General features: G+C 46.7%; 1 protein-coding gene across 4 annotated transcripts in view; it reads left to right on the top strand.

The window, feature by feature from the left end:
- ZNF609 (zinc finger protein 609) overlaps positions 1-11,484 on the top strand; it is a 112,384-nt gene extending 100,900 nt beyond the window's left edge. For 3 of the 4 annotated variants that reach the window (XM_033167871.1, XM_033167875.1, XM_033167872.1), the window contains exons 4-10: positions 1,277-1,364; positions 2,171-4,541; positions 6,428-6,794; positions 8,363-8,538; positions 8,828-9,032; positions 9,313-9,391; positions 9,959-11,484. In XM_033167871.1, the coding sequence (XP_033023762.1) occupies positions 1,277-1,364; positions 2,171-4,541; positions 6,428-6,794; positions 8,363-8,538; positions 8,828-9,032; positions 9,313-9,386 (3,281 nt within the window). In that variant the 3' untranslated portion in view covers positions 9,387-9,391; positions 9,959-11,484. The remainder of the gene's footprint in view (positions 1-1,276; positions 1,365-2,170; positions 4,542-6,427; positions 6,795-8,362; positions 8,539-8,827; positions 9,033-9,312; positions 9,392-9,958) is intronic. The other variant, XM_033167873.1, reaches the window with a different exon arrangement.
- The last annotated feature ends 1,170 nt before the right edge of the window (positions 11,485-12,654 follow it).

Here is a 12,654-nt window from a genome sequence, read left to right on the forward strand (position 1 = left end):
TGAGTGAGCTCTACAAATTTTGAAACTTGACAGCTGAGCACAGCTGCCCTAGGAGTGCTTATGAGTCTATTCTATACAATCAATAATCTTTTATTGAGATCCCCACTCCTGTTTAATATTTTCTTGATACAGAATTAGAGAGACTAGTTTCTCAGTAGGGCGTGTGTTGTCCAGTACAGAGTTTTTACCCCCCAGGTTCTGCTCCTAAAGAGAGAGACTCAAAATGAATGCAGGGTGGTGCAAGTTTCAGCCCTCAGAAGTTGTTTGCCCTTGGATGGGGTTTGAGCAATGGTGGAGAATCTCCAACATATGGACCAAATTTTGTTTGCCAGATGGCTCAGTTTGGCCCATAAAGGCTATTTTTGGCCAGCCATGCCCACCTGTCATTCACCTGACATCTTAAAGCATTAGCTGTGGGACAATTACAGTCACAGCTGACAGGAATGATCCTGATTGTTCATTTGCAGTGGGGATTGCATTTGGCACTGTTCAGATTTGGCACCAAGGATAAGCTCCATGGTTTTCCATGGAGAAATCCATCTAACATCATGAAGTCAGGTGTGTAGTCTCAGGATGTGGCCCTCAGAGGTTTGGCCATGTATTTATTGAGTCTGCAAAATAAAACTGGTGCCCCACCTGTGGACTTGATTCTTCTGTAAATGTGTGATTCATCATATGTTTTGGGGAATACAAAGATGAGGTTAGTGAATGTGTTTATAAGCTCTTCAGCTGTTCAGTAATAGAGCTATTTTGGGCACCAGCTTTTGGCCAGTTTGACTGTTTGGCAGAAAAAAAAATGTGTTGGAAAGGTTAGGGTAACTCTTGTATTGGACCTATACATGTGCCCAGAGGCAGGGGTTGGCCATAGGTGTGAATTCCACCCCACAAGAGCACATGTGTTTCCTAATACTGCTTTGTGCAGAATTGAAGATATGACCAGTGCATTAAATAAACATAGTGCTGTTTGTGTGTGCTGTTTATAGCAGCAATATTATCAGAATCCTGACCTTGAGGACTATTCTGAACAGACTACAGCCACGCAGCCAGTAAGGTGGGGGTTCTTCAGTTATATTGATGGCCAAATAACTAAATGAATACAAAGCCCCAGGCAAGTGCTACCTGAGTAGTGCTGCAGGCTTTGGTAACTGTCTCCACCCACACTTGTTCTGACCTGTTCAGCAGGATGTTTCTGCATTGTGGCTAAGTTGTAGGCTGAGGATGGGGCAAGATTTGCAAGAGAACTGAGTGTTCACAATCCTCCCTTTTGCTCCTGCAGGTATGCTGGTGGTGAATGTCACCTGGAGGAATAAGACTTATGTGGGGACGCTACTGGATTGCACGCAGCACGATTGGGCACCACCCAGGTAAAGCGTAAGGCAAAAAGGCTCTCCTGTAGTGTGCTTGGTGATTTTTTCCTCTCACTCATTAGCTGCCTGCTATGTGGGATTCTGCTAGAGGATGGATACTTTGATTTTGAGCAACACTGAGAAACTGTCATACTGTAAGGAGAAGGGAATGTATAGGCACATGTAGCAGGCTGGAAGAAGAACTAAAGCAGTTGCCCTGTTCTGTCCTAGGCAGGAAGAATTATTTAAATTTGAAGTTCTCTGTAGCCAGTGTTGCTGTCCTATTTGATTACCATGCAGTTTGCCATTGATGCAATTTCTCCTTAGAGAAACTGAGTTCAGTTACTGTACCTCATCTCCTTTGAGGGAGTGTAACTGTTGCACTCCTCTTTGTATCAGTATGGTTCCTAGGGACAATCAACTATTAATTTGGCTTGAGTTCACATCTTGTTTTAGACGTTGCGGAACAGTCCTTCCATTTTTAAATGCTTGAAATAGATATGTTAAAAGCTAGAAGTCTCAGGATTTTAACACGGTTCTGCAGGTGTCTGAAAAGAACCATAAGGACCATATAGTCTGCCTCCTCCTGATTTAGATAGAAAACGGTGTATGTATGCCTCCTGCTTGCCTACTCCTGGGAAACCCAGCCAAGGATGTGTGTATATAGTAGCCTTGCAGATAAGAGCAGGAGAATTGTGCCAGAGACTCTAGTACTCTCTCAACCACTTGGTGGTAGCTTTTGAGGCAAGAGCCAATTGCAGAGGGTGGGCATGGCTTGAAGTCTAACCTTGAATGTTCCTAAGCCCTATTCTGTTACCTCCTAGGTTCTGTGATTCTCCCACCAGTGACCTGGAGATGCGAAATGGTCGAGGGAGAGGCAAGCGCATGAGACCCAACAGTAACCCTCCCATGAATGAGAGCACAGCAGCCTCTGATAGCAAAGGGACAAGCAACAGCAGCAAGACTCGGGCAGGGGCCAACAGCAAGGGACGCAGAGGCAGCCAGAACTCCTCAGAGCACCGCCTCCCACCCAGCGCCACAACTGAGGATGTCAAGGCCAGCCCTTCATCAGTGACCAAGCGGAAGAGCAAGCCCCTTTCTGACATGGAAGTGAATTCAAGTTCTGAGGACTCCAAAGGGAGTAAGCGTGTCCGCACAAACTCCATGGGTTCAGCTGCTACACCAATGGCTGCGGCGGCTGCGGCTGCTGCAGCAGTTGCCACAACAACCGTCAAGGTGGAACCCACCATTCTCGACAGGAACTGCCCCTCCCCCATTCTCATTGATTGTCCCCACCCCAACTGTAGCAAAAAGTATAAGCACATCAATGGACTCAAGTATCACCAGGCTCATGCACACACAGATGATGACAGCAAACCTGAAGCTGATGGGGATAGTGAGTATGGGGAGGAGTCATCTCTTCCAGCCGACCTGGGCAGCTGCAACGGTGCTTCTGGTAGCCAGAAGGGCTCAGTCTCGCCGGCTCGATCAACTACCCCCAAAGTACGGCTGATGGAACCGCACAGTCCCTCACCATCAAGCAAGTTCAACCCCAAGGCTGCTTGCAAAAAGAAGCTTGGTGGCGAAGGAGACCCTGACTCTGGTGCTCTGTCCAATGATGGCTCTGAGGATAGCCCTCTGGTAGCTGATGAGACAAGCAATGATGGCTTTGACTCAGTGGAGAAGAGGAGCAGTGACAAGGAAAAAGCTAAAAAGCCTGTCAGTGTCAAGCCTGAGAAGATATCATCAAAGAGCATCAAGTCTGCTCGACCCATAGCCCCAGCCATCCCACCACAAATCTACACCTTCCAAACAGCTACATTCACTGCTACCAGCCCTGGCTCCTCCACTGGCCTCACCACCACAGTGGTTCAAGCCATGCCCAACAGTCCCCAGCTGAAACCTATTCAACCCAAGCCAACTGTAATGGGAGAGCCTTTCACGGTCAGTCCAGCACTTACTCCTGCCAAGGACAAGAAGAAGAAGGATAAGAAGAAGAAAGAGTCCAAGGAAATAGAGAGCCCCTTGACTCCTGGGAAAGTGTGTCGAGCTGAGGAAGGCAAGAGCCCCTTCCGGGGAGAGCCCAGTGACCTTGGGGCAAAAGGGGAGAGTCTCCTGAATGGCTCATCTGACCCCCACCAGAGCCGCCTTGCCAGCATCAAGGCTGAGGCAGATAAGATCTACAGCTTCACTGATAATGCCCCAAGCCCATCCATTGGGGGTGCCAGCCGACTTGATAGTGCAGCACCCACGCAACCCATGACTCCGCTTCATGTTGTTACTCAAAATGGTGCTGAAGCTAGCTCTGTGAAAACAAATAGCCCAGCCTATTCTGACATCTCAGATGCAGGGGAGGATGGTGAAGGCAAGCTGGAGAGCATGAAGGCAAAGGACCCTGAGCAGCTTGCCAAGGAAGGGGCCAAAAAAGCCCTCTTTCCCTCGCAACCTCAAAACAAGGACTCTCCCTATTATCAAGGATTTGAGGCTTATTACTCTCCAGGTTATGCACAGTCAAGTCCTGGTTCCATTAATCCCAACAGCCAAGCTACCATAGACAGTCAGGCCCTGAAACTGAAGAAAGATGAGGAGCCACCGAGCCCAGAGGTGAAAGTGAAGAACGAGGTTTGTGAGGAGAAGAAGGCAGACCTGGGTCCTTCCAGCCAGCAGCCATCTGTCATCCAGCAGAGGTCCAATATGTACATGCAGTCTCTTTACTATAACCAGTATGCCTACGTACCTCCTTATGGCTATAGTGAACAAGGCTACCATGCCCATCTGCTCAGCACTAACCCCACCTACCGTCAGCAGTACGAAGACCAGCAAAAGCAGCGCCAGAGTCTGGAGCAGCAGCAGCGTGGGATTGACAAGAAAGTAGAGCTGGGGCTAAAAGAGAGAGAGGTGGCACTCAAGGAGGAATGGAAGCAGAAGCCGTCTCTACCTCCCACACTGACCAAAGCACCCAGCCTGACTGACCTGGTCAAATCTGGACTGAGCAAGACCAAGGATCAGGGGAGTGATGTAGCCAAGTCAGTCATAATTCCCAAGTTGGAGAATTCCTCAAAGCTCCAAGGCCAAACTGTAGAAGGCCTCAAGGGGAAGTTAAGTGAAAGCCATCTAGGGAAAGAGACAGAGTCAAAGGCAGGTTTGGACTGTGGACGGCAGGCTGAGGTGGACCCAGTACTCTGGTATTCACAGGTAAGCAGGAGTGTGTGTGTGTGTGTGTGTGTTTGAGTGGCTGAGATGAGAGGAGCAGCCGCCAAGACAGTGAGCACTCCCTGAACTAGGTCCTAGAATGTGGCTGCCTGTTGCCAGGGGAAAGAAAGGAGGAGTGTGTTAGTTCTCATTGATGCTTGCTCAGTTTCCCAACTTTTGGATCTTTGCATATATGAATGTAAGCTGCAGAACTATAAGGGCAGATGGAGCAGGCACACATACCATTTGGTGGTTGTTTCCTATTTTTTCTCATCAACATGTGGCCCTGAGCTTTTAGACTATCAGTCTAAACATGAATTAACATCAATGGTGTTCTATCCATTTTTAAGTGACTGTGGTGATTCCTGCTGATAGGCTAGTGTAATCTTACAGATTATTATACTGTTTCTTTTTAAAACATGAGAGCTTTTGGAAATGCAGAGGAGAGAACTAGTTGGTCTCAAATAATCTTTTGGGGAGATGCAATCTAGCTGATCAGTGCAGTAATACTGAAGAGCACAGGGCTTCAGACTGGTTCTCAGAGACAGTTTGCTCCTTGACTGAGTCAGACATAAGCTTCCATTGGGTATTGTTTTGGACCAGTGGCCAAACACTGGAACCAGAGTTATTCCACTTTGCTAATTAGCAATGCAGTGGCACAAACTGGATTAGGGGACAGAAGCAGACTACTGGAAAGTGGAGTGAACATTGCTGGGTTCTGTTCAGATTTTGTTGAGGCTCACGAGATGTGTTACATGGAGTGAAAGATCTATACGTTAGTCTCTCTTGCCTCCCCTCCCCTTCCTCTCAGTCAATCGGGATAGTCAGGGATCTTGGAAAGTAATGATCACGTTTTGATACATGATATGGGTGGGTTAAGTGCCAGCTGCCTCTGTGTTGGTTAACATTGTGAACCGTTCACACTGTCATGCAAGAGGCTGCAGAGAGAAATATTCTGTGGGGGAAGGAAGAGAGGGGTAAACCAGCCCAATTGAGATTGTTCATGTGTTTCTCATACTTTTATTTCTGTTACATCTTGTTTCTTTGCGGTTGTCCATCCCCTTACTTATACCTAGGCCAGGGGCAGAGTGATTGTGACAGAAAGTGATGAAGTTGGGTGCCCATTGCCAGCACTGAATGAATTAACATGTTGCTCTTGGACAAGTGTAGTTGTCTGGGTTTGGGGGCCTACAGCCTAGACAGTGGTGAGGGCTATGAGGTGTGAAGCTTTCCTCTTTCTTTGGTCGGAGCCAGTGCTTTTTTCTGTGGGAACGCAGGGGGACGCATACCCCCAAACATTTTGTGAATCTAAGTTTGGCCTCATTGAGGGGCAGTATTTCAATATGAGTAGGAAAATGAGAGTACCCCTAAACATTTTGTAAAAGAAAAAAAGCAGAGCTTCAAAATCTATGTTTTAATAAGATTGCTGGGATAACTTGAGGCCCAGTTTATTTTTTTTAAAAACCTCCCAGCTCTGCCAACATAATTCCCACACTTTGGAGTGGTAACAAATTCAATAAGATGATTCGTCAGAGCTCAAGAATGAGTAAAGAATATTTACCTAAGCTTGTGCATAACTTGCATTCCAAAATTTGTAGGAATGCAGAATATCAACTTCTGGACAAGGATTTGGGTGGTGGCAGGAAAGCACAAAAGAGGCTACTGTAGGACAACAGTAACAAATAGTTAATAGTTAAGAGTATGTGGAGGGCAGAAATCTTGCTCATTGTTCTTTCACTGGTGAGGCTTTGGTGGATGCTACCTGTGGTTCCCCCCCTTTAATTGCACCCACAAAGGCTCTTAATTTTAAGTCAAATCTGAGATTTCCAGGACTTCAGAAATGCCTTTGATTGTAGATACCTGACATCCTTGACTGTATGTTGCTACAGGAAGCTGAGCCTCGCATGTGGACTTACGTTTATCCTGCTAAATACTCTGACATCAAGACGGAAGATGAGCGGTGGAAGGAAGAAAGGGATCGAAAGTTAAAGGAGGAGAGGAGCCGCAGCAAAGAGCCCATTGTTAAGGAGGATGGGAAGGAGAGCACAAGCTCCGACTGCAAAGTGCCCTCCAGTGAGGAATCGCGCTTAGTGGCGAAGGAAGCCAGACCCAGCACCCATGTCCCAGTGTCTTCACCCCTCAGCCAGCATCAGTCCTACATCCCTTACATGCACGGCTACTCCTACAGCCAGTCATACGATCCCAACCATCCCAGTTACCGCGGCATGCCCACTGTTATGATGCAGAACTACCCAGGTATGGGGGCTTGAGGTGGACCCTGAGAATAGCAGAACTGTATAAATCATAATGGGGTGGGATCTTTATGGATCTCCATGGGGAAGGGGCCATCATTTTCATCCTTGGAAATGTTTGATAGCTGGAGTTTGAGTGAATATGTCTGGTATAGTGTGGTGACTATCCAACAACAAGAAGATGCAGAAATGGTACGTTTGGGTTAGACCAGGGTGGGTAAGTTGTGGCCCTCCTGATGTTGCTAGGCTACAAGTCCCACAATCTCTGACCATTGACTCTGCTGGCTATGGCTAATGGGAGGTGGGAGGGCCACAGGTTCCCCATCCCTGGATCACAGACCAACAAAGCAAATTTTAAGATCAACAGTGCAATCGCACTGAATAGCTTGCAAACCGTGGGTTAACTTCCAGAATAGTGTGTGTAACCTGTATTGCCTTCCAGAAGAGAACCTCTATAATAAATGCAATCTTCAAAATGTAAAAACATCAAGAATGTGTAAGCTTGAGAGAGAGAGAGAGACATAAGTTTTGAAATTCAGATGCAAACAGAGCTTATTTAAAATGTTTTCCTTAAATAAAAATCCATCTGATCTAATGTTTCCATCTAGCTCAACACAAAACAGGTGCCAGGTATGGTAGCAAGCCTGGATAATGAAGATAAAAGTACCCCATTGAAATGTCTACGTCCCAAAGACTGCATTTATTATCAGCTTCCCCAGTAAAACAATATAAATATACTGGAACCAAAATGAAGAATGCATGCTGAAACAGAAACCTCCTAGATACACAAGCTAATGATAAACTGTTAATATTTGAACCATGAGAAAGTATCTAAACATATGGAGCTGCCTTTTATATGGAGTCAGACCATCTAGCTCTGTACTGTCTGCTGGGGGTGGATCTCCTGAAAGTCAGGCAGAGGGTTTTGGGAGTTGTATTATTGGAGATGCTGGGGATTGCTCCTGGGACTTGCTGCAGACAAGGAATTTGCCTTGCCACTGAACTACAGTCCCTCTGGTTTTTAAAAAGAGAGGGTAGGCATTCTTGTATATATTTTGTGAATTTTTCCTGATGTTACTGTTTCATCTTTTGTAAAGTGATTTGGGGATTTTTTTTTTCAACCAAGTGGTATATTCATTTTATGAAACAAAAATAAAATAATATTTGTACAATTTTGCTGATGCCCAGGCAAGTAATGCTAGTTAATTGGAATAGGCAAGAAAGTGTGCGATGCATCATCCACTCCTCCAGGTACTAAAAGTTCTACCAAGGCGTCCTTTAGGCTTCTGAATCTGCTATGGATGGAGCAATGGCTGCCTTAAACTTGTTACTGCAACCCAAAATAACTAGGAACATTTTTTTGGGCAGGATTGAAATGCCAAATTCTCTTGTAACTGATTGAATGTGTGCAGTATGCACAATCCGCTTCTAAACTTCTGACAGAATCCCTAGTTCAGGTCTTTCAGCTTCTCGCCTCTTCCAGTTTAGGGGATATTTAAGGGCAGTTGGTCTCTTTAATAGCTTGCTCTTCTGCTGTGTGTGGGAAAGGACTAACCAGCATCTCCTCCACAGGCTCATACCTGCCCTCCAGCTACTCATTCTCCCCATACGGCAGCAAATCCTCTGGGAGTGAAGAGAGTGAGAAGTCCCGAGCCAGCCCCAGTATTGGCTGTAAATCCAGTTCTGAATCCAAGGCCCTAGACATCTTGCAACAGCATGCCAGCCACTACAAGAGCAAGTCCCCAACGGTAAGTGGTGTGCTGGAATGGGAAATATATATTCAGTACTGTCCTTGGCATAGAACTATCCAGGTGTAAATGCCATACTTTCCAGGCTGATTCTGGAACTGGGAACTAAAACATGTGGGCTGTTGCCAGGGATTCCCTAGCTGTTTATTGTCTGGAGTGTGAGTGAGTGAGTAACAAACATGGCTTGCAAGGAAGCCACAGAAGAGCTGGCCTCATTTAGGTACCTGGCTGGCCTGTTCTTGCAGATTCATGTCTGGGCTTCAGCATGTCTGTCTGGTTACTTTTACAGATAGGCGACAAGGCCTCTCAGGAGCGCTGTGGGGTGGGAGGAAGCAGTGCAGGCTGCAGCGGTGTAGGGGGCGCCAGTGGTGCTGAGAGAAGCGTTGACCGGCCTCGCTCCTCTCCTTCACAGCGTCTGATGTCCACACATCACCATCACCATCACCTGGGCTATTCATTGTTGCCGGCCCAGTACAACCTGCCCTATGCAACAGGTGAGAGCATATGGGGCATTGGCATTGGGGTGGGGGGGGGAAGGGGAATCCAGAAGCACTGTTGGTGGGAGTCGGGGGCTGTGGTGGAGGCTGAGGCAGGTGCCCTAGCAACTGTTAGTCATACCTTCCTGGGTGTCCTGCTGCTGCCACCTTACCCAGCCCTTGAAGCTCTTCCACGGCACTGTGCAACATCTCCACTGTAAACCTGAGCCAGTGCTGTGCTGGAAGCTGCTTTAGTACCGCTCACATCATTGTGCATTATGCTTCTGCTTCTCTGCAGGTCTCTCATCTACAGCCATTGTTGCCAGTCAGCAAGGCTCTGCTCCTTCCCTATATCCCCCGCCCCGGAGGTGAAAATGGTAAGGATACCCCTGTTATGTCATTGGCTTGGGGAAGGGTATGAAGAGAGGTAACATCACAGGCTGCTTACATTACAGCCTGCAGGCAGAGTGGGTCTCTTTCTGGAATCTAAAGTAGGCTGCTAGATGGCATGTTATGATTAGTAACCAACAAGTAAAAGGGATTGGCGATTTACAGTGGCACCAAAGTGCCACAGTAAACACTGGGTCTCATGCAGCTCCGTTAATTACTTTCATGCCTGCACTGGTATCTCTCTCTCTCTCTCCTCCTCCTCTCCCCCCCTTACTGTTGGTCCTAACCCAATGCACACAAAAGCTCATACCAAGAACAAACTTAGTTGGTCTCTAAGGTGCTACTGGAAGGATTTTTTTTATTTTGTGTGTGATCTGTAGTGTTTTGCTTCTTCTCTGCAAGAAGCCTTCTGAGTCAAGTGCTTCTCCAACTGGGGATAAAAAAGATTACTGAAAAAACTCCTAGTTCCTGGTTGCTGTTACTCCAGCACCATCATGTGGCTGAAACTGAAATTGCTTGAGCAGAGTTACATTTCTCCTTTTTTTCCCCAACAGGACACATGATCGGATAACCTAGGCTATACTCAGTCATGTGACTGGCTCACATGAGGAAGCGCTGGAAATTGCATTAGACATCAGTTGAATGGTGTTGATTGTTCTGCTTAACGGTCCTGCCATATTGTGAGGCAGACTCTGCCCCCTCCCCTACCAAACACAAGCTGAGCCCTGTACGTGTGAGTTGTGGAGCTGGGACTTGCAGAAATATTTATTCACCTGACTTGGGGTTGACTGGCCAATTTCCAGAACTCCTCTGGAGCAGGGACTTTGTGGTGGTGGGCCAAGCAATGTGGCATCACGGGATATTTGGAATGCTGGGGAGGGAGGACACATTAGCCTTGGGTTTCGTCCAAGGCTCTCTGCTCCTGCCCAGATGGCTACTTGGTTGTTGGCGGAAGGTGAGGAGAACATCCAGATTGGTGTATTTATACTTGTGATAAGTGGTCATCTGGCACAAGCACATATATGGGCACCTGCAAAGAAGACCACAGGAGATGATTCTGTTGAGTCAAGATGTCCTGGGAAATGTGGGGGAGGGGGGGCAGCAGGGGCTGCAATGAGCACAAGCCAGCTATGTGCTCCTTTGGCAGGAGCAATACTGAAACTGTAGCACTTTGCCTCCAGGATTGCTGCACCCTGAAAAGCCCTCCCTTCCATTCACTGTTTTTCCGACACTCTCCCTGCTGGCAGGTCGTGTGTGTTGCAGTGGCAGATGCTGCTTTTGCTCTGCAGCACAAAAAATACACCCAGTTTGCATAAAATAGGGCCTTTTGGCAGGCTGGCCCTGCTCTCATTGGGATGGGTCTCTACTGCTGCCTAGCAGTCACCTGCTTCACTCTGCTGGAAGGTTACTGGATGCCTGTCCTTCCTGTCTTCCCCAGCCCATTTTAAAAACACCACCACATACTTGTGTTCATAACAAAAGAATGTGCTGATGGGGCTGGTTGAATTTCAGACATGCAGTTCTTTATTCTCCATACCATGCAAGACCTTCCCTTCCCTGCAGGGAGTGAAGGGATGGGTGTCTTGGCCTGCGATATTTGGATATGGAAGCTCTTGGTCATGCTAAGATGGAGGAGCAAGCCTAGCAACTGGCTGCCCACCTTTTGAAAACCTGCAATGTGTGTGAGCTGTACTGGCCCAAGGCCATCAAAGAGTGACCTCTTGTTAAATGTCCCATGCCCTGTTCTGGTGCTAGAGGAAGCCTTCCCCTGTATCACAAGATGATTGTCTGGATTCCTTTCCCTTAGTCTGTTGCTTAGTGTTCCTTGCTGAAGCTTCTGCCTGGAGCACTGCCCACATTTATGGGAATTTCCTGCCCATTTCTTGCAGGGTGGTCAGCTTGAATAGCAACTGGGAAGGTCCGTTGTGCCCTACCTAGCCGATTTGTGTAAATCAGGTGCTGTGTGTCCCAACAGTGCAAGCCTCCCCAGCTCAGTCTTTCTGTTCCTGTCTGTATGTTGTGTGAGGCCACCTTCTGCCTCTTGGACTTTGTACATATTGTAAAAAGGAATTGTTTGAAATCTGTTGTTTTTTGTTTCTTTCCCAGCCTGGGAGCACTTATAGTTCCATTCATGTAGAAGTAGCCTATTTGAGCTTGGGGAGAGGTTGATCCTTCATGGCAAAGCTTTATTTGCCTGCTGCCTTACAAAAGAAAGCACACGGTGACCTTTGACTCTAGGAAGGAAGTGTGCTGTGAATACCATCTGCCGTTCCAGAGCATGCCACTCAAGCACATCCTGAGAGCTCTCTGCCTACAGAAGCTCCTCAGTGGTTACTGGCTTTGGTATCCAAACAGGAAGTGCAATGGGAAAACCTTAACTTGGGCATGGAAGATACACAGTCTGCCTTGAGGAGTGTTTTTCTCAGAGGTTACTATCTTATCAGCATGTTGTCCTTTTACTGCCATGTGTCAGCTGTGTAATGACCTGAAACCGAGAAAAGGCTCCAGTGCTTTTAATCTTTGTGCATCATACACAGGATACAAAAATTATTGTCAGAATGCTAACTTCCAGGCTGGTTTTCAGCTATGAAAAGGGGACATATGATGTCCAGCTGGTCTGAATGGGTTGGTGCCCTCTTCATTCCTTTTAGCCCAGAGTGTAGCAGGAAGAAGTTTTCTACAGAAGCACCAACTTGTAATCATTTCTATGCTGCATTCCTCTAAATCAACACAAATGGTTTTAGGAAGTCTCTTCCTCTGTTCTGGTTCCCTTTTGCCCTTCACTTTAGTTAGTACATTTCTGACCCTGGAAAAATGTCTGCCTCAACATCAAAGTCTGGTGGTGCATCCAAGTCTTTTTTTCATTGGAATTGGTATACTGAGTTTTCATTTAGAACTTGCTACCTACGCTCTATAAAAAAGTGTACATTATTTGCTAACATTTGGGTTTTTATGCACACTTAAACTCACACCACCAGTACTGTGGTGGTACATGCAAGGTACTGAGAGCAAAGTAAATAGTTAAGAGATAATCACAGATAACAGGTGGATCCTCTTTTGTTCTCTACTTCTCTCAATGCTGAGGAGTCTCATTGCCTTTTATTATTTTTTTTACTGTCCTGGCCCTATTAAACTGGAGCCAGACTCTAGACTGAGTCTTACTTGGATAGCTTAATCTAGATGTGTAAGCACTGTGTACTTTGTGCTAGAATGACTGCATCACTGCTTATTTTTATAGAATTATTCTATG

Source organism: Lacerta agilis, chromosome 13 (assembly GCF_009819535.1).
Source record: "Lacerta agilis isolate rLacAgi1 chromosome 13, rLacAgi1.pri, whole genome shotgun sequence".
Lineage (NCBI taxonomy): Eukaryota > Metazoa > Chordata > Lepidosauria > Squamata > Lacertidae > Lacerta > Lacerta agilis.